This window comes from Arvicanthis niloticus, chromosome 2, assembly GCF_011762505.2.
Source record: "Arvicanthis niloticus isolate mArvNil1 chromosome 2, mArvNil1.pat.X, whole genome shotgun sequence".
Taxonomy (NCBI): domain Eukaryota; kingdom Metazoa; phylum Chordata; class Mammalia; order Rodentia; family Muridae; genus Arvicanthis; species Arvicanthis niloticus.
This window is the reverse complement of record NC_047659.1, coordinates 115,871,980-115,899,809: the sequence shown is the minus strand read 5'-3', so window position 1 is coordinate 115,899,809 and position 27,830 is coordinate 115,871,980. Positions and strand designations below refer to the sequence as shown.

Sequence of the window (27,830 nt, the reverse complement as noted above, 5' to 3'; positions counted from 1 at the left end):
AACGAGTTGGCTAGAAAAGCTACACAGTAAACCAGTTCTTTTCCTTTTCTGGTTCATGTGCCCTGAGATGAGCAAGTTGTCCAGTGGACTTGGCTCATCTTACTGTTAGCCAGACACAGGGGTTTGTTGGGGGGACCCCAGCTAACTTCCCAGAAACCCCACTCATCCTCTGGGACTGTTGGCTTCAAGAGCAGTCACTTGAGCTAGATTTTCCTGTCTCCCTCTGGCTTTTGAGCTCCCACCGACACATACAGGAAATAAATGTAATAAAAATTGCCTAGGCATGGTGGTACACACCCTTAATATTAACACTTGGGAAGCAGAGGCAGGCAGATCCATGTGAGTTTGAGGCCATCATCTTGGCCAAGGCTAGATAAACTATGAGTATATGGTGTACCAATTGCATTGCAGCATCCCAGGTTCGAATCCTCTACCCACTTTGGAGGTCCTGATTCTGTCTGCCTGCTGTGGGTTTTAGGGATCCAAATCTTTACTGAATTCTTGATGTTACGGTCACCTCAAGGAAAGTGAACGCATGTAGAACAGGATAAATAGAGGCTTTCTGGAAGGGGTCTGATGGCACCAATTTTATGTCTTTTATGCCACACCATCTTTACTGAGGTACTCAAATGTGCAACTGAGGCACACAATAGTCACAAACAACACACAAAAAAATGACGATAGCTGTGATCCAATGAGTGCTACTGACAAATCATCCACACAGCTCTGCAATGGGTTGGCAAACAAGTTCGAAGTCTGTTTTCTTAAGTGGGGAGAGAGTCCCCTGTGTTCGAACAATTAGAAAGCATTACTAAACCAACCCTTTGCAGGTAATCAAACCCAGTAATGGTTGTGCAATTAAAGTTGAATAAATAAAATGTACAAGCAAAGAATTTTATTTCTCAAAAACAAGCACATAAAAAATGACTAAATGGAACAAAAGAACTCACCAAAACACCAATGTCTCTAGGAATGAAATTCCAACACTGGACGCACCGACCACAACAATTCTGGCATTGACAGTGACCTTCGGTTCTAATGTAAGTTTCCTGTTGGTGTGGTTCAAGGCATAACTTACCTGCATGGAAACAAAGAGCAAGAAAGACTTAGGAAAAACATAGCTGAGTCAGCACCCCGGATGAGTGATTACAAGGCCTTATTAAACCAACCCCCTGCAGGAAATCAAGCCCCAGTAATGGCCATGCAATGGTCACAGAGAAGTGGATGCAAGTGTTTTGGAAATGAATGCCGTGCTGAAGGAATGGCTCAATGGCAAACAGCACTTGCTGCTCATCCAGAGGACTTCGGTTCAGCTTCCAGCCACACCTGGGGGCTCAAAGCCTCCTCTAACTCCAGTTCCAGGCAGTCCAGTCAGTCCTCTTCTGGGCTCCACAGGAACCTGCTGACGTGAGGCTCACATAAACTCACACAGGCACACACATAATATATATTTCATATATATATATATATTTCATATATATATATATATGAAATGTAACAATATAATTTGCCAAAAAAAAAAAAGATTGAATGTTTTTGTCTTATTGATAGTTTATTAAGCCCCACAGTCCTATTGATAGAGACGTAGAGACGGTGATGTAAATAATCCTACAAGATGGCCAACCTATTTGCTGGGAATTGTAGTCCTCTGTCTTTCCTTATGTCCAGAATTTTGAGTGAAATTACATTACAATACTTGAAGCCAAAGGCTATTCCCTTATGTGGCTTTCACATCATTTAACAGAGTCAGTACTCTGTAGTCGGTAGATCCTTGATAGTATTTGTTGAAAGACAAAAAAATGTGTTAAATACTAAGGGCTGCTCAGTCTTCAGGAGCCCCAGTGTCGGGGGGACTCTAAGAAGCACAGACTATAACCATGATCCCTTTAAAATCCATATTTGCAAAAGTGACCCTGATAACATGCCTGGTTGGTTTATCCTGGAGAGGCTGAACAATAACAAAAAAGTCTTTACAGAGAGGGAGTGTATATTTGGTAAATGGAAATGTAATTCTTGAAAGAAAATTATGCAACACACTGAAAGTCATTGGTTCTATTTTTAACTCAACACACACTTGAACACATACTTGTATTTGGTGATTTGGTGATAGTTACTTGATACCATGTATCTAGAGGATTATAATTACCACTGGCTTCTCCTAAGAAACAATGGAGGCCAGAGTCACTGGAATGGCTATATCAACATTGAATGAGTGGTAATACATCCTTTGGGTCAGAAGCTCACATCCCAGCAGGCAAAGCCCACTTTTCATCTTCTCAAAATCCAGAGTTCCCAGGAATTGGGAGTCTGGTAGGTTGATGGGGATCACTTTAAACTTTGTCATCCTATTCAGTGACTTGGGTGTCATGACCTTAGGCTTTTCCATTCACTAACTAACATCTAAGATGGGGATAATCCCCCTGTGCAGTTCTAGTCAGCCTAGGAATATGGAGGCAGGAAAAAAAGTGTGTGTGTGTGTGTGTGTGTGTGTGTGTGTGTGTGTGTGTGTGTATGGGATTTTAAACAAAGTTGTAAGCATTCAGGATCTCCATAGTGGATATTGCTAGTGCCTCTCAGCATGGTTCCCCACCCCTGCTTTAAAGTTGACACCATGAATTTTGGAAGAGACTGGGCCCACATCTATCTTTTAAAAGGGTCTAATGGACAAATCACATAATCTTAACCCACACTCTACAATTGGCCCTGCATAAACATGTGACCTGAGTCGGTCCAATCAGAGTGAAGCCCAGGTCTGTGTATGACTTAGGAGACTCGAAGCCTTCCTGCTTCCTACATAGCCCAAGATGCAGACGGGGAGGCCAGGAATGGCAGTCATCATAGAGAACGCCATCCTGCGTTGGAACTCCAAGAGGACCACAGAGAACTAGATTTTCATCCGCTTCCTGAAGCCCACGTTCCCTATGGATTCCTCAGTGGCATACACAATGAGCATCAGTCACACGTTACCACCATGGTGCTTCGTAACAAACCATTCCAAGATACACTAGCTTAAAACTATCACTTGCTCTCACTCATAACACTGTGGGTTAACGATACAAGTACTGATCTAAGTCTGATTCAGCTGCTGCTGTCTCTGTCATGCAGATTCCTGATCAGCCTTGTCTGGCTGTCTGCCTGTGTGTGCGAGCGACACATACAAACACACACACACACACACACGATAGATGATAGTTAGATAGATACATAGATACCTCCTTTCACTGATAAGTTACATAATCCTAACTCCTCCTTACTCGGTGATTAGCCTTGTACATTAAACATGTAATCTAGGTTGGCCTAATCAGAGTAAAGCCCAGAGTCCTATGACTTCACAAGGTAGAGATGCAAACCCCAAATGTCTACCTTATTCTCTGCCTTCACCCCACTTCTGATAAGAGACAGCTGGGGCTTATTCCCAGAGTAGCAGTGGTAGAAAGTGTGAGAAGGGCAGGTGAAAAGCAGTGATGCTTCCTGTTTCCAGGCTGGAGTCCGACACTCAGTTGGGTAAAGTCACGCATCTCTGATGAAAGAACATTAGGTTATAAAGCAAAGGGACAGCCTGGGGGGAGGGGCGGCAGGTGAGAACGACCAAGCTCACTCCTCTCCTCCATCATTCAGTTGCACACACAACTGAAAAATTCCTAAGTTGATACATTTCCTATGAAAAAGTGTAATTCTTGAAATAAGCATCCGTTATGCAAGGCATGAAGTTCGCCCTGGTTCGGGTGGATGCTCCAGGATTCCACACTCACTGGTCCACTGTACTCAGCTTCATTTCCGAGACAAACAGGCTTCCACTTAGCCAGTCTTGGGTTGGGTGGTTCAGGGAAGTGAAGGTAGAAAGTGTGGAGGTTGTTCTGAGGGCATCTCTCCTTGAAGGTCTAATTAACAGTTCTGGAAAGGTCTGGAAAAGATCTGTTTAGATCTGAAAGTATCTTAACAGAGGTCAAAAGCCAAGCTTCCCTTCCATTAGCAGGTAGGCTCAGATGTTTGCCTCGCCTCCGTGGGAGGTGTAAACTAGCAGGGAACCATAGGCAGTAATGAAATTCCCTGGTAAAGAATTAGACATCATTCATGAACCGGCTCTAGTATCACAGATACAAAGGCAGACTGAGCCGAGCAGAATGGCTTTTGTTTCCCCACACAATAGCGTTAACACCAACAGCTGCCAGGCCTCAGAAATCACCTTTCTAGCTGCTAAATATGCAGAGTGGCTTTGGGGTGTCAGAAGTTACTGGTCAGTACCAGGTAGGGTGGTGTCTCAGGAGACTGAGCATGTATCACAATGTTGCTCCTGTAAATGCAATTCTGTCTCTAGGTTTTGATTAAAAACACACTTGTTGTCAGAAAGGATTAAGGCTCCTAAAATAAGGGGGCACAGAGACCGGGTGGCAAAAGCATCTTTTAAAAATTTGTAGATGCAGTTATAAATGCCTAGAGATTTTTCTCTGCCCAACATACAAGCCTCCTTCAGTGACAAGTGACAAGCTGGTGAACCATCTCCCTTTAAAGGACCTGTTTTTCCTGTAAGCAAGAAGCAGGGTGTTGCTTAGAATCTTTCCTTTTTGTTTCTTCAAACTGTTCTGTCTGCATGGGGAATAAAACAGGTATGGTCGAGTGAGTTGCTGCCTATCTGTTAGCCAGTACTGAGGCAGGGGGACCATGAGTTCCAGGCTGGACTGGCTACAGGGCTAGCCCGTTTCTCAAAAGAACCAAACAAAACAGATAAGGAAGTGCCCTGAAAGGTGCCAGTTTGTGTGTTTTTATGATGAACATCAACCCCACCCAGCAAAAATGCCTCGTGAGTAGGAGATCCCTTGTGGGGCCTGACTACCTTAACATTTAAGGTCAGGTGAAAGTCTTATCTACTGATGCTAGTTTTATTTATTTATTTATTTATTTATTTATTTATTTATTTATTTTATATAGTCTCATGTAGCCCAGACTGGCTTCAAATTCACTATGTAGACAGACAAGGGTGCTATTGAAGTTTTGGCCCTCCTGCCTTCACCTCCCAACTGCTGGGATCATGGGTGTGTGCCGACAAAGACATTTTTATGTAGTACTCCAGATAATTCAAGTCTATGTGCATGCTAGGCAAGCACCAACTCAGCAATATCCCAACCCTGTGTCTTATATTTCAAATGCAGAACTTATACATGCCTCATAGTCTTTTTTTGGTTTGGGTTGGGTTGTTTGTTTGTTTGTTTATTTATTTGTTTTTTGAGATAGGGTTTCCCTTTGTAGTGCCATGGCTGTCCTGGAACTCACTCTGTAGCCAAGGCTGAAATATTTCAATAATAAACAGAGGGACCATGGGCTTGTTATGTACGTAACACAGTGAAGGTATGGATAGGAAGTCACATTCTTCTCTTTTCATTATCTCATAATATTTCTGATTCTACTTTTCTAATGCTCCTAAGTTAGAATCTTAGACAAAGGGATGGTTGCCACCATTGGCATGACCATGGACTCCAGCAGGAAGAACTAACCACAGGTCATGATGTATATAGTAGGTGGCCTTTAAAATCAACATTGACTTTGGCAGTGACTTTAAAACATGTACTTTAAATCCTATCCCAGAAATAGAAAAAGAAGTAATACTATGGGAGTAGTTAAGATATTCCTGAGCTGAACTTGGAGGTGTGGGAAACACACAGTCCAGGTAATGCGGGTAATGCGGGGGCTGAGAAGGGCTGAGAGACGAAGAGGGGGTAGAATTATCATTTCCCATGAGTGTCTGAGCATAACAGACTGGCTGTGAGCATAATAAGGTGGTGTGTGTGTAGTGTGTGTGTCTGTGTATCTGTCAGTGTGTTTCATAAGTCATGGCACCTGTGTGGCAGACGGAACACAACTTGCAGAAGTCTGTTCTTGTTGGCATTTACTGTAGACTGTGCTCCACAGTTACCTGGCAACAGCCAGGTGTGCCTGACTCACTAAAAAGGATTTGCTTGCCCCCTCCTCTCTCTCTTGCTCTTGTTCTGTCCCCTTGCTCCTGTTTCCACCCCCCCCCTTCTCTCTCTCCACATGCTCATGGCTGGCCTCTCCCCTCCCCTCCCCTCCTCCTTTCCCCTCCTCCCCTCTCCCCTCCCCTCCTCCCCTCCCCTCTCTCTTCCCTTCTCCCCTCTCCCCTTTCCTCTCCTCCTATCTCCTTTCCTCCTCTCTCCTCTCCTCTCCTCCCCTCCCCCCTCCCTCTCTCCTTTCTCTGTCCCTACTCCCTCAACTCCCCTCCCCATACCCTGAATAAACTATATTCTACCTTCTATACCATCGTGTGGCTGGTCCTTCAGGGAAAGGGATGCCTCAGCATGGGCCCGCAGAGCTACTCCCTCCCCCACACCATACCTTTCCTCCACCAAACACAGCTCTGTCTCTCCTTATCTTTGTATAAAACACAACCATTCTAATCTTCCCCAACATAAGCCCAGGAGACTGAACATGAATCATCAGGCTTGCTGGGAACTATGGTGCTCACAGGTTTTATTTGTTTTGTTTCCTACTATGATCCGACCTAGACGTCTTTGCTCTGTAAGGTTGGAACTTCTTCTGTTTGCTGCTCCTGTATCTGTATTCACCCTTCTGGACCCTACATCTTGGATCACTCAGGAACTGGTGAAAGCACAGATACTCTTAACTTAGCATTTCATAAGCTCCCCTCCATGTATGTGGTGTTTGTATGTGTGGCAGGGTGCTGAAGAGAGGTGAGGTGTGTGTGTGTGTGTGTGTGTGTGTAGTATTTGTGTATGGTATGTGAGTGCATTTGTGATGCTTTGTAATGCGGCAGTATGGTCTAGCAGGAGGGGATACTTTAGTGGGCCCATGCTGAGGCATCTATTCCTTCTCCCCGGGTACCAGTCATATGGCAGCTATGGTATAAGATGAAGTTTATTTGTAGCATGAGAAGAGAGTGGAAGCAGAGAAAGAAGGGGACAAAGAAGGAAAAAAAGAGAGAGGAGAGAGAAGGGAAGAGGCTGGCCAGGAACAAGTGGAGAAGAGAAAGGGTGGGAGTGGGAGAAGTCAGAGAGAAAGAGGAGAGAGAGAGAGAGAGAGAGAGAGAGAGAGAGAGAGAGAGAGCAAACAGTTCTTTTATAGCAAGCCAGGCTTGTACCTGGCTGTTGCTTGGTACCTGTTGGGTGGAGCCTGGAGGACATACTAACAGTTTGTGTAGTGTGTGTCTGTGTCTGTGTGTGTGTGTGTGTGTGTGTGTGTGTGTGAATGTGTGGTGTTAGGGACAAGGGTAAGATAGCAACTTCAGGTTTGCTTCCTTGCTTCCATCCACCTTGTGAGGTTTTTGTTTTGCTTTGCTTTGCTTTGCTTTGTTTGAGACAAACTCTCTCACTGCCCTGAAGCTCACCAAGTAGACTAGGCTAGCTAGCAGTGAGCCTCAGAGATCCATCAGTCTCTTGCCTCTCTAGCACTGGAATTATAACCACCCAAACCCAGGCTTGGCTGTGGTTGGTTTTTGTTTGTTTGCTTTGTTTTTGTTTGTTTGTTTGTTTTTAAGATTTTCTTTCTTTTACAAATGAGTTTTGGCTTGCATGTATGTAGATGAATCATGTGAATGCCTGGCGCATGTGGAGGCCAAAGGGAGCATCATAGCCCCACAGAACAGATGTTGCAGTTTGCCATGAACCGCCATATTCAAGCTAGGAATCTAACTGCATCCTCTGCAAGAGTAAAGCGTGCTCTAAACTCCTGAGGCATCTCTAGGCTAGTGCTTAGCTTTTTAGACATAGGCCCTGGGTTGCACTGAGGGACTGATGCTTACCAGGCAAGCACCTGACCAACTAAGTCATCTCCCCAGCCCTCAGGAGCCCTTTAAATGAATGCTGACATCATTGTTCAAAATTGTCTCGGATGGTTCTCCTTCTAGTTACCAAAATGACTAAATAAATAACCTTGACATGTTTAGAAATATTAGGATTAATTTTTTTTGAATAGAGTGATGTTCATGTGTATTCTCAGTAGAGTTTGTGTGGCAACTCAATGTCGGTTATCAGGAGACGCAAAATACACAGTTTTGAGTTTCTCGTGTTTGTTACCTTTTCTGTGTGTATAAAATGTTGATCAAATACAATTTTCTTGGCAATATAAACCTGAATTCTGTTGTTCTATTTAAGTTAGTTGCTTTATTGTATTTAAATTGAGTTATAACAATGATGAGGCATTATTGAAACTCTATTTTAAAAATAGACCCAGGCCACGTGTGATGGCTCAGTGATGGACTTGGTGCTGAATGAGCCTGACCACCCGAGTTTGGTCCCCAAAACCCACATAGAGGTGAGAGGAGTGAACCCACTGCACAGAGCTGTGGTGCTCATATACCTACCACACATTAATAACAAATAAAACTATTTTAAAAGCTAGATCCAAAATCTGAAGTAACTAAGTTTACAAGTAAGTCAGTAAACTGGAAAGCAGCTAAAGTAACTATAAATAATGGCACATAACAAATAACCAAGTGACAATGACTTTCTTTCCAAGGACATTTCTTTGGTAGTTATGATCTGCCTTTGGCGATGGACTGGGCACCATCAGTGTGGCAAAGTTTTGGTCCTGGTTGAGGTCCTGAGCCTCTTTTTCCTTATTTTGTTCGAGTGTATAAATGGAAATAAATTGCAGCTGGCTCTGCCTCCCCAGCAGGCAGACATGCAGACTACTGGATAAAGAAAATCTCTAAGCACTTGGTGCTTTCCAGGCAAAGACGTTACTCAAGGTAGAATCACACATCTCTCTGAAAAGAAAGGCAAATCTCCAAAACCACATTTTTAAAGGGCAAAACAATAAGCTCAATTTTCAGCTCACACCCACATGCATGCAGCTTTTTTTGTTACAGAAAGCTTCCAAAGACTTCAAAGGGCCCTCGGTCTACAGGAAACGGAGGACGCAGGGCTTCTAACCCATTAGGAGTACAGTGTCTGAAACCCTTAATAAGCCTGCTTTTGCTTTATACCTGTAATTTTTTTCCCCCTGTGCTTTCCTATTCTCTGGCTTCTCTTTGAGAAATCCTCTGTTTTCACAAAGTAAATGAAACAAATGATGACCGATTCATGGTGCTGCAAATGTCAGGGTGAGCTCGAAAGGTCAAAGTTCACGAGTGGGAGCTCTTTAGGGCAAAGTATTACAGTCTTCACCAAATAAACAAAAGGTGGAATGGTATGGAATACTGTGGCCACTCAGAACCCATCACCTGAAGTGCCCCCCACAAACACAACATGCAGCTTCACAAAGTCCCCCATGTTAAACTTATTTTTTTAAGTACAATGGCAGTTATGAATGCCAACACCTTTGTCTGATAGAGCATAGGAAGTCTATGTAGACACTTTTGTGGTTTTGAGTCTTATTTGATGATGTATTGTTTTAATTTTTCTCTTGGGTGGGGGACACGGGGCTCCAAACAATTCTGCAATGTGGAGATTTCAGAAAGAAACTAAAATAAAAGCAAACTGTTCTATTAATATCCTTTGAGGGTGAGTGACCCAGGGATACTATCAGGCTTCTCAACACTGGAAGAACACACATGAAACTGGAATGTGTGGGCCAAGAATGAGCATCAGTCATTGCAGGGTTTGCTCACTGTCACTTCCCTTCCCCCATACCGGGCACACTCAAAGTGCTCACTGAATGTTTGACTAAAGCTACATCGGGGAGGAAGGACTAATCCTGATTCAGGGTTCTGAGTATATGGTCTGTCATGGCAGGGAAGTCGTGGCATTGGAAACAGCTCACTGTTGTGGCAGTGGGAGCTTGAGGCAGCTGGTTACACTGTAGAGAAAGCTTCAGCTAGAGCCTGGCCAAGCTAGAATCCAGGAAGCTCATCCTGCATACATCTTCCAGCTAGGTCCCACCTCCTGAAATGGCCCCCACAACTTCCCACAACAACTCTCCCAGCTGGGGGCCAAGTGTTCAGAGCCATGAGACTGTGTGAGAACACTTTACATCCAATGCACGACACTCACTAAATAGGAAGTGAACCGATTACTCCCTTTGCCTCCACAAAATATCAGTCACTTTCCCCATGACAATTTCTCATTTAAGGAACTATCATACCTCCAATTCCTAAACAATCTTCACGTTATTCCAGCAAGAAGTGGCAGCTCAAAAGATTCTTGTGTTATTCTCACAAAGCGTTTGCATCCTACCTGAAGAAAGAAGGCCCCTATAACCTTTAAAATTATGCTACGAATCATATAACAAACAAACCTAACTGCAAACAGCCTAAAAAGAATGGAAGATAACTGTGTGGCTTATGCAGAGTGGAAATCTGAAAGGATGCAGCCCGGGGGTTCTAAGGAGGCAGAGCCGTAAACTGATCAGAGGCGCGAGTTTGTATCTGCATAGCTTGCTCTCTTGTTGTATGATTTCCATCTATAAGTATGGTGCAGGTGGCTGCTGGAGATGCAGACATTATGTTCTCACCCCCAGGCAGCAAAAGGAGAGACAGAGAAAAAAAAGTCACTCTCTTCAGCAGCTGTCCCAGAGTTTCCATTCCAACAACTTCTCAGTAGCCTAAATATAAGGAAACATGTTCCCATAGTTCAGCTCCCTTACTTTGTATATGATGCCACAACATCACTAACAGTAGCAGAAGGGATGGGCGCAGAGGATAGGGTGCAGCCTGGCAACTGGAGCCTTTATCCAATGAGTCACTTGCATGTTTCCTCAGCACCTCCATCTGCCCCATGCTTCCTACTTACCCACTGCCGTTGCTGCTCGGCCTTGATTTGTTACTGTCCTTTCTTTTAGGCTTCCTTATTATTCTATTATTTATTTTACATATTTTTCTCGGTGTACAAAATAAGGGCTTGTGGTGACACTTTAATAGATGTATGTCATTGCTCATATTCACTCTCCTACCCCCTTCTTGTTGATCTCATTCTCCTTACCCACAATCTCCCTCTATTTCACATCCTGTATATGTATGTGTGTATGTATATGTATATATATGTATATGTGTGTGAATATATATGTATGTATACACACACACACACACACCTAGGTTCCTTGTATGAGAGGGAACATATTTATCTTTCCTTTCGCCCTTCTCATTATTCTCTCTTGCCCCGCCTTCCCTTTAGACCCCTCCCCACCACAGTCTCTTTTCTATATTAGTGTCCTATTTATGTATACATCACATACATAGCTAGAACATTCATTAGTTGGGTCTGTTTTGTTTTGTTTAACATGAAGATCTCCAGTTCCATTGTTTTTTTTTTTTTCCTGCAAATGACATAATTTAATTCTTCTTCGCACCTGAGTGAAGCGCTATGTGTTTACATACGACATTCTCTTTATCCACTCCATCTGCGGGTGAGCATCTAGGCTGGCGCCATATTTGGATTGTTGTGAGTAGTGTGTAGTAAACATGGATGTGTGAGTATCCCTGTGGTATGCTGACATGCATCTCTTTGGATAGATGCCCAGGACTGCATCGATGAATCATATGGTTGTTCTATTTTCAGATTTTTGAGGAACCTCCGTATTGATTTCCACAGTGACCAAATCGGCTCGCATTCTCATGAGCAGTGACTTGGGGGTCCTCCGTCCTCTGCACCCTCACTGGCATTTGTTGTCATTTGTTTTCTTGATGACAGCCATTCTGACTGGGATGAGGAAGTTTCAAAGAAGCTTGATTTTTGCATTCCCCCTGATGGCTAAGGCTGCTGCACACATTTTTTCCCCCATATTTTTATTGGCCATTTTTGTTTCTGCTTTTAAAAACTGATTGCTCTATTCATTTGCTGATTTACTGATTGGATGATTTGTGGTCATTTTATATCAGAAAACCATGTTTGTAGGTTGAATGGAGTAACGGAGGTGGTCTCCTCAGGTCTAGTTTACATATGTTTTCCAGGTTGGCATTCTTGAGATCGGCCCTGCAGCCATTCTCTCCTTGACAATCACAGTGGAACAGGGTTCAAGGGTGAGCTACAGGATACAAATTTGCCATCAATGAAACAAATATCACTTAGTGGAGGAATGGCAGCCTCTCCTTATTTTCTTGCGGTGCAACCATTGAGTATGTTTTTAGGAGCAAAACAAAGATGATACTCAAAACTACATGAAGCCATGGTATACTCTGTTACCAAACTCATATAAAATATTCTCCCTATGACCCCACAAAAAATAAATGCTCTTGAAGAAAACATAAATAGCCTCCCTTCTAGGAAGAGATGAGAGGAATTTCAAAGCAATGGCTTGCATGACTGATATGCATGCTGTTCTGGACTTTCTCTCAGACATTGTGTCATGGTTTAATTGGACACATTTTTTTTCCTGAATGGTATAATGGGTAATATTTAGAAAAGCCGTGGCACTGGCCAGCTATCTAATCGTGAGGGCGGCTCTGCTTAGCTCTTGCCGCCATGTTCCACACTAGAAGCAGCCAAAAGCCATGTACACCACAGCTAGAAGTGGCCAGAGGCCAATCATGCCACAACTAGACCCATGAGACACCAGCATAGCGGTTGGCTCTTGGTTCATCCACCCCACCCCCACAATGCTCGGCTGAGCCCAGACCATTCCCGCTATGCCCGCAGTACCCAGTAGAAATGAGACTCTTAAATCTTAAAGATTATTCAATGGATTTATATATTTGGAAATGCTCAATAAACAAGATGCCCACATAATTAGAATAGTTACCCAATATCTAACCTTTGATATAAGTTGCTACCCAGGACTGCTCTCAACCCGACCCATCCATCCTCCTCTCTCTCTTCTTCCTCCTCTTCCTTCCTCTTTCCTTCTCCCCACTCCACCTCCTCTTCTATTACCCATTCACTGAGCTCCACTGCAAATACAATGAAGCAGATAAATATCCTGCTACAGAGTGGTATGTGAAATAAAGTTGTATCTTGCAAATGATGATGTCTTAGACTTGACATGATTAGGAGATTGCTTCACTTGTTAATCAAATAGCATCCTGAGCAAGTAAGTCATACAGCTGTTAAAAAGATGACAGATTTTATACAATACACAGACACTGGCAAAGGGGAGTCACTGTTAGCTTCTAGGCACTGTTCCAAACCATTAACCCCCAGTGTACAGCACATCAGTATCCACATCAAGATAATCCTGTGCAGTAGGTTCTGACCCTCCTGCCACAAACAAGGTCAAGGGTCAAGGGTCAAAGGTATAGCAAGGTCCTGAGCCTGCACACTTCCATAGAATCCTGTCTGGGGAGAATTTGATAGTGGGGTCTCACTGATGTCAACCACAAACTGGAGAAATGGCTTCTCTGGAGTAAGCACACAGCGAAAGGCAGCAGTGAGGTAAGTCCATGGCAGGGAAACATCTTACAAAAGCAAGTGTTTGATCTGCATCGTTCTAAAAGTACAGTCTGTGGTTGCTATAGTTCATATGTATCTCATTTAAATATATTTTATAAGACTATAATTAAACTGCCTCCTGCCTCTCTGTGTGTAAGTGCACGCCCTCCACAGCTCATATGTAGAAGTCAGAAGACAGTTTACAGTCAGTTCCACCACAAGGGCTCTGGGGATTGACTGAACTCAGGGTCTCAGGTTCAACCTCGAGAGTCTTTACCTGTTGAGCCACTTCACCAACTTCTAGGTGCATCTCTTTAAAAAGAAAAAAAGAAAGCAAAAACTTGCTGGCTTAGCATGTGGCTATGTATTCATTCTCACATCCACACGCCTATGGGAGAGCTACTCAGGTTAGCACATCAAACGAGAATACAGCCTCGGGAGTTAGAAACAACTTCAGAAGTGATCGGAGGCATTTTTCTTATTAAACTACGCTCTTCTAAAAGGATGACACTTGCATGTGGGTATCTAGGAGTCGAATTTTTCCCTCCATAGAAATCTCATTAAAATCAGGGGTGAAACTACAACAATGACACGCCCACCCAGTCTGTCTCCGCAAGCCTCGACCTGTTCCCTTTCCCTCACACAGAACGCTTGACTCCAAACACGTGCCATTCCCGCTGTATCAAGAAACTTTCTCGAGTTTGAGTGACCTCCAGTTCAGTTCAGTTCTTGGATTCAGTTCCCCAGACCTGCTCCCAGGAGCATGTTCATTCTAATAACAAGTCTACTGTGTTGCCTGTGCTTCTGACCCACTCACTGTCTGTAGGTTGGAGATTCTTATGACTTCCACAGTGGCTCAGAAAACTCAAGAGAAACAGTTTATTTTTTTTCCAGGTCATGAGTTGATCATAATAGGGTAGAACTCAGACCTGGCCAGTCACATTGCGCATGGCACGGGTCACGAGGCTTCCACATGCCCTCCAGATGTGTGACATTCGTAGCATCTCCATAATGGAGGTTCTCTAAAAACCCCTGGCTTTGGGTTTCTGTGGCTGCTTCATCAAGTAGGCATGGCTGATTAAACCATGGCTGTTGGTGGCTGACCTCACTCTCCAGCCCTTCTTTCCGAGGTAGTTGGGAATGGGCCTGAAATCATTCTCTTCAATGTTATTACCCTTATAGGGGTAGAGGCAAAATTTTCTCATCTTAATGGGAGTTAGCTATGATCTCTTAACTGTTTTTTTTTTTTGTTTGTTTGTTTGTTTGTTTGTTTGTTTTTTTAAAGGTTGGAACTTTTAAATAAGAACCTAGGGCTTAGTTTGATAATCTGGACTTTTAACATCAGTAACTCCATTTAGGGCCTGGTTTCATCATTGCTAGCTGCCCAGCCACTCTAACTTGTTGGTGGAAACGGTAAGTACATATGAATGTGGGTTGCTTATGTGGCCTTGTGGAGAACCTCTCCACAGATCTGATCTGTTAGCTCAAAGCTTAACCCACCAGCTAACTACAACAGCTGTATATAGTGAGTGCTGGCCTAAGACCTGAGGTGTGGACAAGGTATAGAGCTTAAGAGCTCTATACCTTAAGAGCTGAGGACACAGGCAAACAAATACGATGCAGTATCTGTGAGAGGGGCAGTGTATCAGGAAGCTACTGCTGTGTGGTGAATGCATTCAAAATGCACAGGATTAAAGGAACACGTGTTCATTTAGCTCCTGGGACTGTGGGTCAGTAGAGTAGGCAGGACCGTGCTCTGGGATGCAGTTCTGGACTCAGCTGGGAAGCCCTGGAATCAGCTGGCCCAAGATAGCAGGAAAAGTCAGGGAAGGATTCCCCGGGAAAGTGACAGCTGAGCTGGATTTGCAAAAATCAACAGAGTATCTCCAGGCAGACAAAGGAGAGAACTAACTGGGTGGGTGGGGGTGGCAGGGGAGGTGTTAGCCTGAGTGAGGCTGAACGGAACATGCAGGTCTATCAATCTCTATGCGCAGGTTCACAGACTAGGTCTCGGAAGGCAGAACCGGCACGCTTGGAACTAAAGGAAGCAACCACAGGAGACACAAGAAAAAGGAGGGGGAGAGGAGGGGGGAGGAGGGGGTAAGGAAGAAGCGGGAAGGGAGGCTGAGGGCCAACTGTACTCGCTTCACTACCTCCCATTAGCCAGAATTATTTGGCACATCTCTGAACCCAGAGTGAAATGAAAACTCTATCCCTGCAGAGAATAAGCTGTTTGGGGCACATTGGGCAAGTGGCCCTGCACTGCTGGGTTCAGCCCCTGGGCATCTGCTACAAAAACGACATCTCTGGAAAACAACGCTCTTATTCTGAGTCTTTCTGTGCAAGCGAGTGCTGTTTCGAGGTATAGTTTTGTTTTGCTTTGAATCTTGCTTTCTTTCACCATTTCTTTAGTTTTGCTCCTGGGTATGTGCCAACACACACATGTCCAGTGAACTGGCTAACACTCGTGACTGCTTTTAAGGTCTAGTGTGTGCCTCTGTGAACAGCGCTCAGTTTTCAATCAGCCTCGGTATTTCTGTTGACATCCAACTGTATCTCCGATTCTGTCTCAAGAAATGAGGGCTCCTCCTTTCATCCCAGTGCGAACAATGGCTTGGATTCTCTTTCACACGACTTTAAAATTCTGCATACCAAAAGGCTCACTCGGGCTATTGTACAAGCAATGTACAATGGGTGTTTTGAAAGAATGGGCTTTTCTGAACATTCCTACAGAGTAGTCGAAGGCTACAAATGAAGTTCAAAGGAATTTGGTCAGAATCAATGGGATTGCCTCTTGGTCCAAGTGGAGGACTTGTGGGGAAGAATAAAACAAATCCACCTTCTTTTTAAATTGAAATGAAAAGAGGCTGGCAGGCAGCTAAGCAGAAACCCCAACGGGAAGGAAGGCGAAGGCGGGCTACAATAAATGGGAGTGGCTCTTGTGAACAAAAGTGAGAGAGGCTTCTTAACAGAAGGTGCCCGGTCCATTCAGCTGGCCAGATATTTCACATCAGATCAGGGAAGAGAAGGACCTCAGTCCCAGTGCTAATTCTTACGAAACGGGGAGCCCCTGGCACGAAAGTGATTGCTTTTAAAATTCCCACCTGTTTCCTCTTTGAATTAATCCCTGATGATTTTGACATTATTTAAGGCCTGCCAATTGCATGTTCCTGGTAGAAACTCCCCTCCCCGCAAAGTTAAGTGCTTGATATACCCCGAGTTTTGAAAACAAGACCAAACAGTGAAAACAATATTCTATAATTAATTAGCACAAAGGCTTCCCTGTGCCTAGATGTCCTGATGGGAGGGAACTGGATTGCTGCTCTCAAGGGTTAATGTTTATGCCATGGCAGGTGTGACTTCCGGGAAGCCTCGCTTTAGAAACACAAAATCAAACAGGAATCCTCAGGAAAATTCATGCTTTTGTTCAAACACAAACTTTTTTTTTCCCCCAACCCCCTAAAATCCTTTGGAATGGCTGGCAGGAGGCAGGGACAGTACTGTACCATAATTAACACCCGATCACCGTTAACATCTCACTTGGGTTGGTGTAAAGAGAGGTCACGTACTTTTAATTTCTCACACGCATGTCAGTGGTAAACAGTCCCAGCATTCCCGTTAATGACACCATCTGGTGAGTCCCCTAACTGTGTAGCCTTCAGCTTCCAAACAAGATGTAATGTCAGCAACACATGAAACCCACTGACATTTACAGTAAGGAAATTTACTATCAGCCATTGGTTTCATATAAATGTGTTTGCGTGACTGGCGGGGCTTTAAAATCATCACCTTTGCAGGCAAGCAAAGGGAGGTGTAATAAATAATGGATTTTAAGCCATGCATGTACTACCAAATCATTAAACATTTATCTCACAGGCACAATAGCGTCTTGAGCAACAGTTACCACTTGAAAAATTAATGCCACTTTTGAGGGTTGAATGGGAGCCATTCAGTCTAAGCGTTAACAGTTTTTGTTTCAGTATAGAATACAAAGATTCCCCAAAATTTCTACTTTTTAGGTCGAACATGACTATGTATATGTAAAATAGCTCTTTAAAAAATAATTTTGTCTTGAAGAACAATTACTTTATGCTTTGTTAAGTAGTAAACATTGTAGCTGAAATGTTTTGTGAAAAGAAAATAATTGTTTAGACCTTTTCTCAATCCCATAAATGACAGAAGAAAGGTTCTTTGGGGAAGAAATGGTAAGCTTCCCTTTAAAAACCTTAATGAATTCATCAGTTATGGTTGCAATTAAATGACTTTAGTTTGGATTAAGGAAATGAATATAAAGTCAAAGCAACAAAATCTCTTGAGTAACCGAGCTGCATTTGTCCCCAATCCTATTCCTTTAGAAATATGTCCCCAAGCATGCCAATAATTTTCTTCTATACGTTTGTCTTATGAGTATCCATTGCTTTTGAGTTAATAATGAAAAAATACAGATAGAAGAAGGGTGGTTACTGTCTCTTTGGAGGATTTAGCAAAGAATAATAGTGTTTGTTTGAATGGAACAAAGAGAAGCGCTGGTGGGAACTTTACTTGCTTGCTGGACATGGAACTTGGAAGGTGGAGAAGCCAGTGCTGCCCTGGGGAAGTTCTTCCTTCAGCTGGGAAAGCTCAGCTGCAGACTGTGCCATCCAGGGACACACTGAAGATGGGGCTCTAGAATAAAATCCCAACATAATCTCAACAGGTAAACCTAGAGAGAGGACATGGGGTAAGCCCTACTGTGAGCATGAAGCATTGCCTGGGGGAAAAAAGAGGAGACAGACATACTGACTGACTGACTGACTGACAGTTCTGGGTTCAAAGTAAGAAATGACTGACTAAGAAACTTATATCCTGCCTTGTAAGAGTTTGATGTTTTGGCGAGTGTTCTAAAAGCCCGGAATAATTTTATTGGAGTGCAACTCATGGATTCTTTTTCTTATCACCTATCAAAAAATCCTCTGAAAGGCAGACCTCACTCTCACCCCCCAGGGAAAGTCAGAGAAAGATGTTCTTGAAAACCTAGCAGGATAATTGGGATTTGAGTCCTATTCCTGAACAAATTTTAAGTTAGTAGAAGGAAACTTTGAGACTTCCTGCTTCCGAATAGTGACTGTCATTTAAATAGAACCAGGGACCCCACCCCCTCTTTGTATGTTTGTGTGTGTGTGTCTTGGGGTTGAAATCCAAGATCTGACCAAGACTAAGTATCTGCAGTAGTATGAGCAGTGACCATCATTTGTTGACCTGAATTAGAGACCAACAGCTAAGCTTGGAGTCTGGGTGGGTGACACAAGAATGGGAGATCAGTATGCTCTCCCATGAATATGCCTGTCTACCCACCTACTGCTGGCCCCAAGCCATGAAGAAGTATTTAGAGTTGGGAGGCTGTCCTCAGTACTGAGGGAGGGAGTCTTCACTGTGTAACTGAATGGTATGAGTTCCATGCATCCACCCACAAGTCTCCATGACACAAAGAGACTTCTTCAAGGGTGAACTTTAGAGGCATTATGTAGAAGTTAACTCAATCCATTGGGACTCTTTGTCCTATTTTAAAATGACATATACTGCTTAAGCCTTACCATTAAAACAAACAAACAAAAAAAGTATGGGAATTTTTCCAGAGCAGTTTTCTAACAAATGTTCCATGAGAGGCCACACACTCACCCTACCCTCCCATCTGTCACTAATTAATTTACAACTTTCCTAGACCTCTAGCTGTTCATGCTATATTTTCTGGAAATGACTATCTGGTCTACCCCAGTGGGAAAAAAAAAATCATGCACCACACCAAGGAGGCTTCTGATGCTTTCTTCACAGTGGTGCTGGCTCCAGTAGTACTTTTTAAAATCTGCTCTCTCTCTCTCTCTCTGTGTGTGTGTGTGTGTGAGAGAGAGAGAGAGAGAGAGAGAGAGAGAGAGAGAGAGAGAGAGAGAGAGAGAATGGCAAACACAGTTCTCCTGAGTCCTGAAGGATGGGGGGTGGGGAGAGTGGGAAACAACAGTTAACAATGAAGATCAAGAAACAAAAAGCCATTCAGCAGATGCATGCCATTTCTTTCTCTTCAGTGTGGACCAGTTTTTCTTGTTAATTATATCACCTATTCTCTCCTTATATTGATAATTACATAATTACACGAAACAGATGGGCGACAGAATGCACCCAGATGGTGAGAATGTAAACAGGCTTACAAATAGCTTATTCTTAAGCATATTAAAAAGAATTATTCAATAATACATAGATTTCTATACTCTGCACATCTGTCAAGTAGAGCCTTCGAAATGGCAGTTACTTTGACAATTTTCTTTTCTTCAACAGATACAATATCCTCCCTAGGAATTCCCGGGTAGCCAATTGCCATGGAGATAAGATATTTATGCTTTTCCAAGTATCTGGACACCTGAAAGTTTAAATTCTTATTTAAGCACACTGGCTTGATTCACCCCTGCCTACTATTTAAAAGTAAGATGTACTTTCAAAGCATGTTATGCATATATATATATATATATATATATATATATATATATGCATATTTTGAGCAAGCTGTGCTGAAAAGAATGGAAGAGTTACTTTAAGAATACAGAAGAGGACCCTGAAGATAGCTCAGTGGGTAAAGTGTATGCTATACAAACACAAGGACCTGAGTTTATATCACTAAAATCCACATAAAAAGCCAGACATAACAGAAGGTACCTGTAATCTCTGAGCTGGGAGGCAAAGACAAGGGGATCTGAGTAGCTTTTGGCCAGTCAGTATGACTGAACAGGCAAGCTCCAGGTTCAGCAAGAAGTTCTGTCTCAAATAATAAGGTGGAGGGGCTGGGGCTGGAGAGATGGCTCAGAGGATAAGAGCACTGGCTCTTCTTCCAGAGGATCAGGGTTTAATTCCCAGCACCCACAGGGCAGCTCACAACTGCACATAGTCCCAGGGGATAGGATGCTTTCTTCTGGCCTCAGTGATTATCAGGGATGTTCATGGTGATGAAATGTCATGCATGCCCATGCATGCATAAAATAATACCCACATACATGAATAAAAAAGATGGAGAGCTATTAAGGAAGACACTCAATGTGGATCTCTCTGACTTCCACAGGCAGAAGTGAACGCACCCACACCCGCACATGCACCACATGCACATGTACTCCCCCATGTGTGTACACACATACATACACACACACACCTCACAGACATGCAAAAACAGAGAAAACGCATAGAAATTACTGCATCTGATAGGTTTCATGAATGAAATTCTTTTAAAAATAATCATGAAATAAGAGTCCGAATTATTGATGTTGTATTTATGTGGTATTTAGAAATGTGCCTGTGTGAGGGGTCAGTGGGAAGAACTGCATCTGTTCCTTCAAGCTCCCACCCCCTAGGTCAGCCCCAAGCATGCAGCTTGCAGCACCTCCTGGGAAGCAGCTCCTTCTGGCTAAACACACACCAGCCACCATGGTGATAATGTTAATGCAGTAAATTACATAAAAGGGGAGCAGGGATCAAGCAGCCCAGGAAGTAGGAGCAATGGCACAGCGTGTGCTTTAAGTTTATTACCCCAAGTTTCACTGGACTGGGTGGCTCACGTCTGCCTGCGCTATGGCCAAGTCGTAGTCCAACAGTAGCAATAAAAATCCTTTATGGCTCCCATGCTCTTTCCATGCTGTGTTTCTTCTGTCCCACCACACCTGTTTCACGTGATCACTCTTGCTGTCTTCTTCCTTAGGGTGGTTACTGTAACAATCATGGCATCCATGATCTCGAGGAGACTATGGTCTGAGGCATGATCAAGGTCATGATGACAGCTTCGATTCTGAAGAATGGGGGCAGCCTGAGACGTGTCCACTGAGAATGCCATGCTGTGTCTCTCTAATGAGGACACCTAGTAGAAGGGGAGCCATGTTCCCTCACCAGGTCTTCACAGGCAGGTCTTCCTGGGTTGTGGACCATGTCTCAGGATAAATTAGACACTTCCCAGGGTCCATTTAACCTTCTGCCTGTGATGAATTCAAGTCCCATCTTCCTTCAAGATATGGTGAGCGAGTCAATAATGTTAATGTGTGAACTCAGCTGCTCTTATGGAAACCACCAAGCTGCAAAAGCTGTTTGAGGTGTTCTTCCTGCCCCTTTATACTTTGAGGTGTTCTTCCTGCCCCTTTATACTTGCCAAGAAAGCATATCCATTTTTTTTTTTAAGTAGAATTTATTAACAAGTTATAACATGCAAAATTTCCATGAAACCCTAAAAGTGTAACTTTTTTTTCTTTGGCTATTTTGTGGGTTCTTCTTTCTTCTAACCGTTGCCACCGTTTTTTCCGTCCTTTCAACCCCCCTAATGCTAGACAGGAGAGAAAAAAAGGATAGAGGGGGAAGGCAATGATGTCCTCCGTAGACCACTTCCTGCTGATTAGGGGCATCGAGTTCCTTGGGGCAAGTTTGATCTTTGTCATCAGGATATCTAATTTTTAATTCTTGTTTCTTCTTTGAGCTTGACTATTTAACAAACTGTGACCAACAACAACCAACAAACCACCCCACCTTTTAGAGGCCTCTGAAAAGTCCGCAAAATTCCAAATGTCACACAATTGCAGAAACTATCTGCTGCTGGCAAAATTATGTCTCTGCAGGAGGCAAATTATAGTCAGCTGCTGTGGGCAATCCATATCCCACACCTGCAATTAAAATAAAAACACATTCCCATAATATTTCTGTGGTTTTTTTTTTAAAGAAACCAAAATTCTCACAAGAGAGATGTAGTCCACTTTATAATAATAGATGTGTCTATGGACATAAAATCACTTGATTCTGAGTGGGTTAGCCCTCATGGAATGTTCAGCAGTTTTCAACCTGTGGGTTGAGACTCCCTTGGTAAACCTGCATCTTCAAAAATATTTGCATTACAATTTCTAATAGTAGCAAAATTTACAGTTATGAAATAGCAACAAAAATAATTTTGTGGTTGGGGGGTCACCACAATGTAAGGAACTATATTAAGGGTCACAGCGTTAGGAAGGCTGAGAACCACTGAGTTAGAGGAAAATAGGAAAAACTGAAGACTTCCCATGATGCACACCTGCCCTGAAAAATCAGTCTGACCATGAATGAGCATATTCTCTGGACAGTGATGGTTTACTTAGATACACTATCATATCAGTACAATAAATTAGCCTTCAAAGTTAGGAATTACAAGTTTTCATTTTTAATCACAAAATGATTTTTTTTTCATTTAAGAGACAGTAGCTTCATCTTTAATCTATTAATATCATTTCCCACAATTTATTCAAAAGAAATCCTCTCAAAAGTGTTTGAACATAGTAGCATTGTAGATAGATAGATAGATAGATAGATAGATAGATAGATAGATAGATAGATGATAGATAAAAAGCTTAAGTGGCCAATATAAGGGAACTGAGTGGAATGATAAGCCATAGGTCCTGTGTCAGTATAGCATCTCAGAGATGTCAAATGAGACCAATAGCTCAGTCTCCAAACTGACCCTCCACCGCCTATCACAGTCAGGGCTGGGAGGGCAGCTCAGTGATAGGATGTGAGGCTAACGTGTGAGGCTCTGGGTCACATCACTCACCCGGAGTGACAGAGAATGGTTATAATACTTGGGAAGAAGAAAGGAAGCTGAGGCAGGAGGATTGCCATGAGTTTTAGCCCAGTCTGGGTTATATAGTGAGATCCTGACCAGCTTTAGCTATAGTGTGATATACTGCCCCCATTTAAAAAAAATCAAAACAACAACAAAACAGAAAAAGAGGAGGGATCTAAGCTGTGGACCAAATGCATTTAAAGCTCTTACTCAATCAACCTCACTGACATTGGACCGGAGCTAGAGACCTACTTCAGCAGCTAAGAACACTCACTATTCTCCCAGAGGCTTGGGGCACCAGCACCTACATCAGGTGGCTCTCACATGCCTGTAAATTCGGTTTCAGAGGTGCCAGTGCCCTCCTCTAGCCTCTGTAGGCATGTGCACACATGCAACATGTACTTACACATAAATTATTTCAAATCCTTTTTTTAAAAAATAATGTCAGAGGAGGAATATTTTAAAGGATCTTTCTGGATGTTTGGAGAGTTCCTTATACTACTGGCTCCTTCCATGTCTGGAGACCCCAGACTCCATCTTGCAGAGAAGAGATGGAATGGCCCTGCCTTTAGCTTCAAATTACAGAAAGCCTTCCAGAGCTTTACCTCAGGACCCTGTAGTGAAAACACCCATTGGTGGGATATGACAGGTCAGACTTTACCATGTACTGGTGAAATATGCTAGTCCCCAGAGGATGAGTCTTGATTTGGGTCCTTCCTTGTAGGAGCAGAGATAGCTTGGGTGCCAGTGGACTGACTGCCTGGGAATCCATGTATGCTGGCCTCAGCACTGGGTTGGGGGTGGGGTTTCTGAAGAAACCCACTAAAACACCATAGGGAGAGGAATCCTACCCACACAGTAGGGCTGTCCTGGGGCAGACTCAGAGGTCTTTAAGTTCCTTCCTCTCCTGTTCCCATTTTCAGAAGAGTCGGAAATGGTTCTAAATTCCTAAAGAGAAACAAACTGACAGGCTTAAAATAATGATAATAATAAAACTGCCAGTTAAATGTTAAAGCAGGAGTAGGGAGAGGCCTGGTGAAAGAGAGGAGCCTCCTGGCCTCTGGCTTCAGCAGCAGGGCAGGGAGGCTGGCTGACCTTTGCATGAAAATCAAGTTTCTGACATTACATAAAACAAAATTAGATGTCTTATAGAATTACAATCACGTGCTGTGAGTTGAAGTGGCCCACAGAGTTTTTAATAGCTAAAATTGACCAGAGAAGTCATGGACTTGCCCACTTTGTGACCGGGTACAGAAGAAAACCCAGACACAGTGAGCACGCTCACACTGAACAGGAAACAAGACCGAGCAGCTCTGTGACAGTTCCCACAAGTCCTGAGGGCCCCATGCTCACTTCATTCCCCAAACCCCTCACCTCAGGTTTCCTCCTCAAATAAAAGCACGACACATGACATGAGGGGTCCAATGGAGAAGACAGTGGATGGGTTTGTGTGCATTTAAGATGGCGTGTGGTGGGGAAGCATGAGCACACATGCACATAAAAGCCAGGTGTCAACCTCAGGTGTTGTTCCTCTGGCGTACTCACCTTGCTTTTTTTTCCGTTTTGAAACAGGAACATTTTCCCCACCGGAACCTGGAACTTAAGGATTAGGCTAGACTCTGGCCAGAGAGCCCCCAGAGATCTGTCTCCCTAAAACTCAGATTACAAGTGCACATCACCATACCCGGCTTTTGTATGAGCTCTGAAGATTGAACCTAGACCCTCATGCTTGCATGCATATACTTTACTGACTGAACTGTTTCCTCAGCCTGTAAACACCAGAGTAGTTTCAAAGGTGGCCAGTTAGAGAGAGTGGGGATCTGGGGCTGGTTTTGTCTATTTCTTCCTTCCATAAACCCATACCGATTTTTGTCATGATATTTTATTTTTAATAAAGAAGGAAGCTATAACTTCTATAGTCAGTATCTGTACTCTAATCACCCCCCCCTTTGCCATTTTACTGGACCTCGTATTTTAAAATATCCAAAGCCAAGCCAGTGGTTGGCACTGTCAATCTTTACCTTTCTAAGAGCAAATTCTAAAGAAGCCACTGGGCCACAAGGACCAGCATTGGCCTGAGAGCATAATACAGACACCTTCTCTGCCTCCCTCTTGGGTTCAGATGGATATCTGCAGCCCCGTCTCCCACAAATGCTGTTTCAGGATCGAAGGGAGCCCATGTCTGAGTGAACAAATCAGGTAAGAGCAGGAGAAACCATATTTTAACAATATCTCTGCTTAAAAAAAAAAAAAGTAACTGAAACTTCATGAGCAGCATAGTCTGTGTGTATGAATGAAGCTCTCAGAGCACCAGAAAAATGTCAGGTGCACGCGGTATCACTGGCCCTAAGATGAACAGCATTTTACTATTTAGTGGCCAGAATACTAGATCTAATCTAAAAATGAGAGATCACAAAATGGAGCAATTTCTGGGAGATGGGCCTCTGGACATGCCTGTGGGGACTTTCTGGATTAGGTAAATTGTGGTGGGAAGACTACCCCACTCTGGGTAGTTCCATTCCCTTGGCTGGGATTCTGGACTGAATAAAAAAGAAAAAGTGAGATGAACACAGGCATTCATTACTCTTGCTTCTTGGTCAAAAATGCAATGTAGCCAGCTGCCTACAGCTCCTCTGGCTATGACTTTTCCTCCATGACAAAAGTGTGACCAGAAAAATGTCTTCCTAAGTTGCCTTTGTCGCAGAATTTTATCATAGCAACTGGAAAAGTAACCAAGACGTGTGTGTGTGTGTGTGCGCGCGCAGATCTACTTTCTATTTCTTGAACTTACCTATTATTTATATCACAGTAAACTTTTGTTTAAGGGGACTGTTCTGAACAATTTATTCTGTAAAATGGTAAGACTTGGCGTTGGTTGCTACTGAGATACTGAAAGTCAGTTTCACAACTTACTCTTGTCATTTTGCTATCTTCTCACAGCCCAACTCCTAAGTTTGTCCAGCATTTGTCAGTTGTGCCTCTAGCCCCTCAAGTAAACTATCAGGCACTCCTACCATAGGCTAAGAACACTGCTGAGTGCCTCAATATAGAGCTGAATCTTGAGGAGTTTGTAATATAACCACCATATGGGATCATATTTTTTTTTCTTTCCATAGCAGCTGCCACCACAATTCTGAAAGGCTTTAACAGCATGCTGATACAACACAGAGAGAATTACAGACACCCTCCATCTACTGATGTCTCAAAACAGGCCTAGCACACCAGCCTGAGCCCAGATGTCTGCTTCTCAGCAGCCTCCCTCAGCCAGAGTCAGGCTGGTACAGGATTGACATTAAGAGCAGAAACTGGCTAGAGAGAGGGAGAGAGGGGGTGGGGTCCTGCCAAGTCTGTGGGTCACATTTGGATTAAGTGGCTGGTGTCAAAGATGTAAGGGATTAAAAAGTTTAGTGTCAAGCTGTCTACATTCTCTGTTTGCTAGTTTCCTAGAATGGCTGCGGCATCTGATTTATATGTTAGTTAATAAACTGCAAGCCATGGCTAAGAGTGAGTTTGGACAATTAGCTGCCTTGTGGGAAGGGCTGTCAATGAGCTGGCCTTTGAACAAGTCACCCCCACCTGACACACACACCCACTCTATGGGGAAGATAGTCACAACAGTAAGTGCTGGTGTGACAGTGTGACAGAAGATGGGTTCACAGGAAACCGTCAGCCAGATCTCAGCAAACAGTCACCACAGGAGGGATTCCTAGCATCACTGTCTGAGGGAAAAGACTTGTGAGAGTCATGAGGACAAACCACTGGTCTACAAGCCATTCTGACATCTGCATACACACAGCATGATATATTTAACTAAGGAGGTCACAGCATTGGGGGAAAATAACACAGAAGGTATATTATTTGAGAAAAGGAGGGAGCCCATGCAGGAATTTATACAAATTTCTCTACAAGTCACAGAGCAAAGGATTCCCCGCCACTCTAAGGAGACATGTTTCCCAGGATTAGCATGAACATGTAGGAAGTGGCTGAGAGCAGGACTGAAAAAACCAACCAGACCCCGGTAGTCACTGGAAGTAGGTTCGTTTCATGTCCAGGAAACTCCACTGTGGTGATATTAATAAAAATTAATGCTGATGATGCTGAAAACCACAGGTTTACAAGTTTAGAATCATCTCCAGGAGAGACTAAAAACCTGCATTTTAGTTAGTTGGTTTGTTTTGGTTGTTTGTTTGTTTGTTTTTTTAAAAACCATACTATATACTTGAACCATAGCTATGACCAAGGGAAGTCTGACTACTGTCAGTGAAAGTTACCACATTTAAGGAAGGGACTGGGAAACAATTACTCTGGGGAAAACCTAGCAGGTGCTGGAAGAATAATGTAATTTCCCAAGGCAGCAGATGCCCAAGTGCAACAGGATCCAGTAACCGCCCATCAGATGGTAATTATAGCTGGACTGGGGAAGAGCAGCCCAGATAAAAAGGGGCAATTCAAAGGGTAACTGAATGCCAGCCAGTGACATCTTCCTGAGATCACGTACCAGGAAAGGGTGGGCCAACACTTAGATCTGGGGATGGGGGTTGAGGGTTAGATACACTGCTGGGTTTTCCTTGTAGAAGAACAAAAGGAGATGTGGGGAAAAAACAAACACAGAGAATCCAAATGGAGGCATCTAAAGAAGTTAGTTCAGATTTCAGCAGACTGTCATTACAACCAGAAGAAGAAGAAGAAAAAAAAAAACAAAACATCGGAGCTGAGCACTCTGAAATCATGATTTTTCCAGATGGGAATGAGAGCAAACCTTCATCCCATGACCACTATAAATCAAGACAAAAACTACAATTAGAACAGACCATAAGAGCTCTTGTGAATAATAAGCATAGTGGATTCCAAGGCGAATTTCTGGAGTTTAGCATTATAAATAATTGTTAACCGCCACAAGAGGAAGCCCAGAAAGTAGCTGGGACACAAATCGCAGACACTCCAGGAACTCTACAGACACAGGTCCAAACCTA

The 27,830-nt window shown here is 43.3% G+C and overlaps 1 protein-coding gene across 5 annotated transcripts in view; it reads right to left on the bottom strand.

Moving 5' to 3' along the window:
- Window positions 1-27,830, bottom strand: part of Cfap61 (cilia and flagella associated protein 61) — a 272,260-nt gene that overhangs the window by 134,714 nt on the left and 109,716 nt on the right. For 4 of the 5 annotated variants that reach the window (XM_076929907.1, XM_076929906.1, XM_076929908.1 and 1 more), the window contains one exon: window positions 951-1,078. In XM_076929907.1, coding sequence (XP_076786022.1) covers window positions 951-1,078 — 128 coding nt within the window. Of the gene's footprint in view, window positions 1-950; window positions 1,079-21,736; window positions 21,932-27,830 lie in introns of those variants that run through there. The other variant, XM_076929910.1, reaches the window with a different exon arrangement.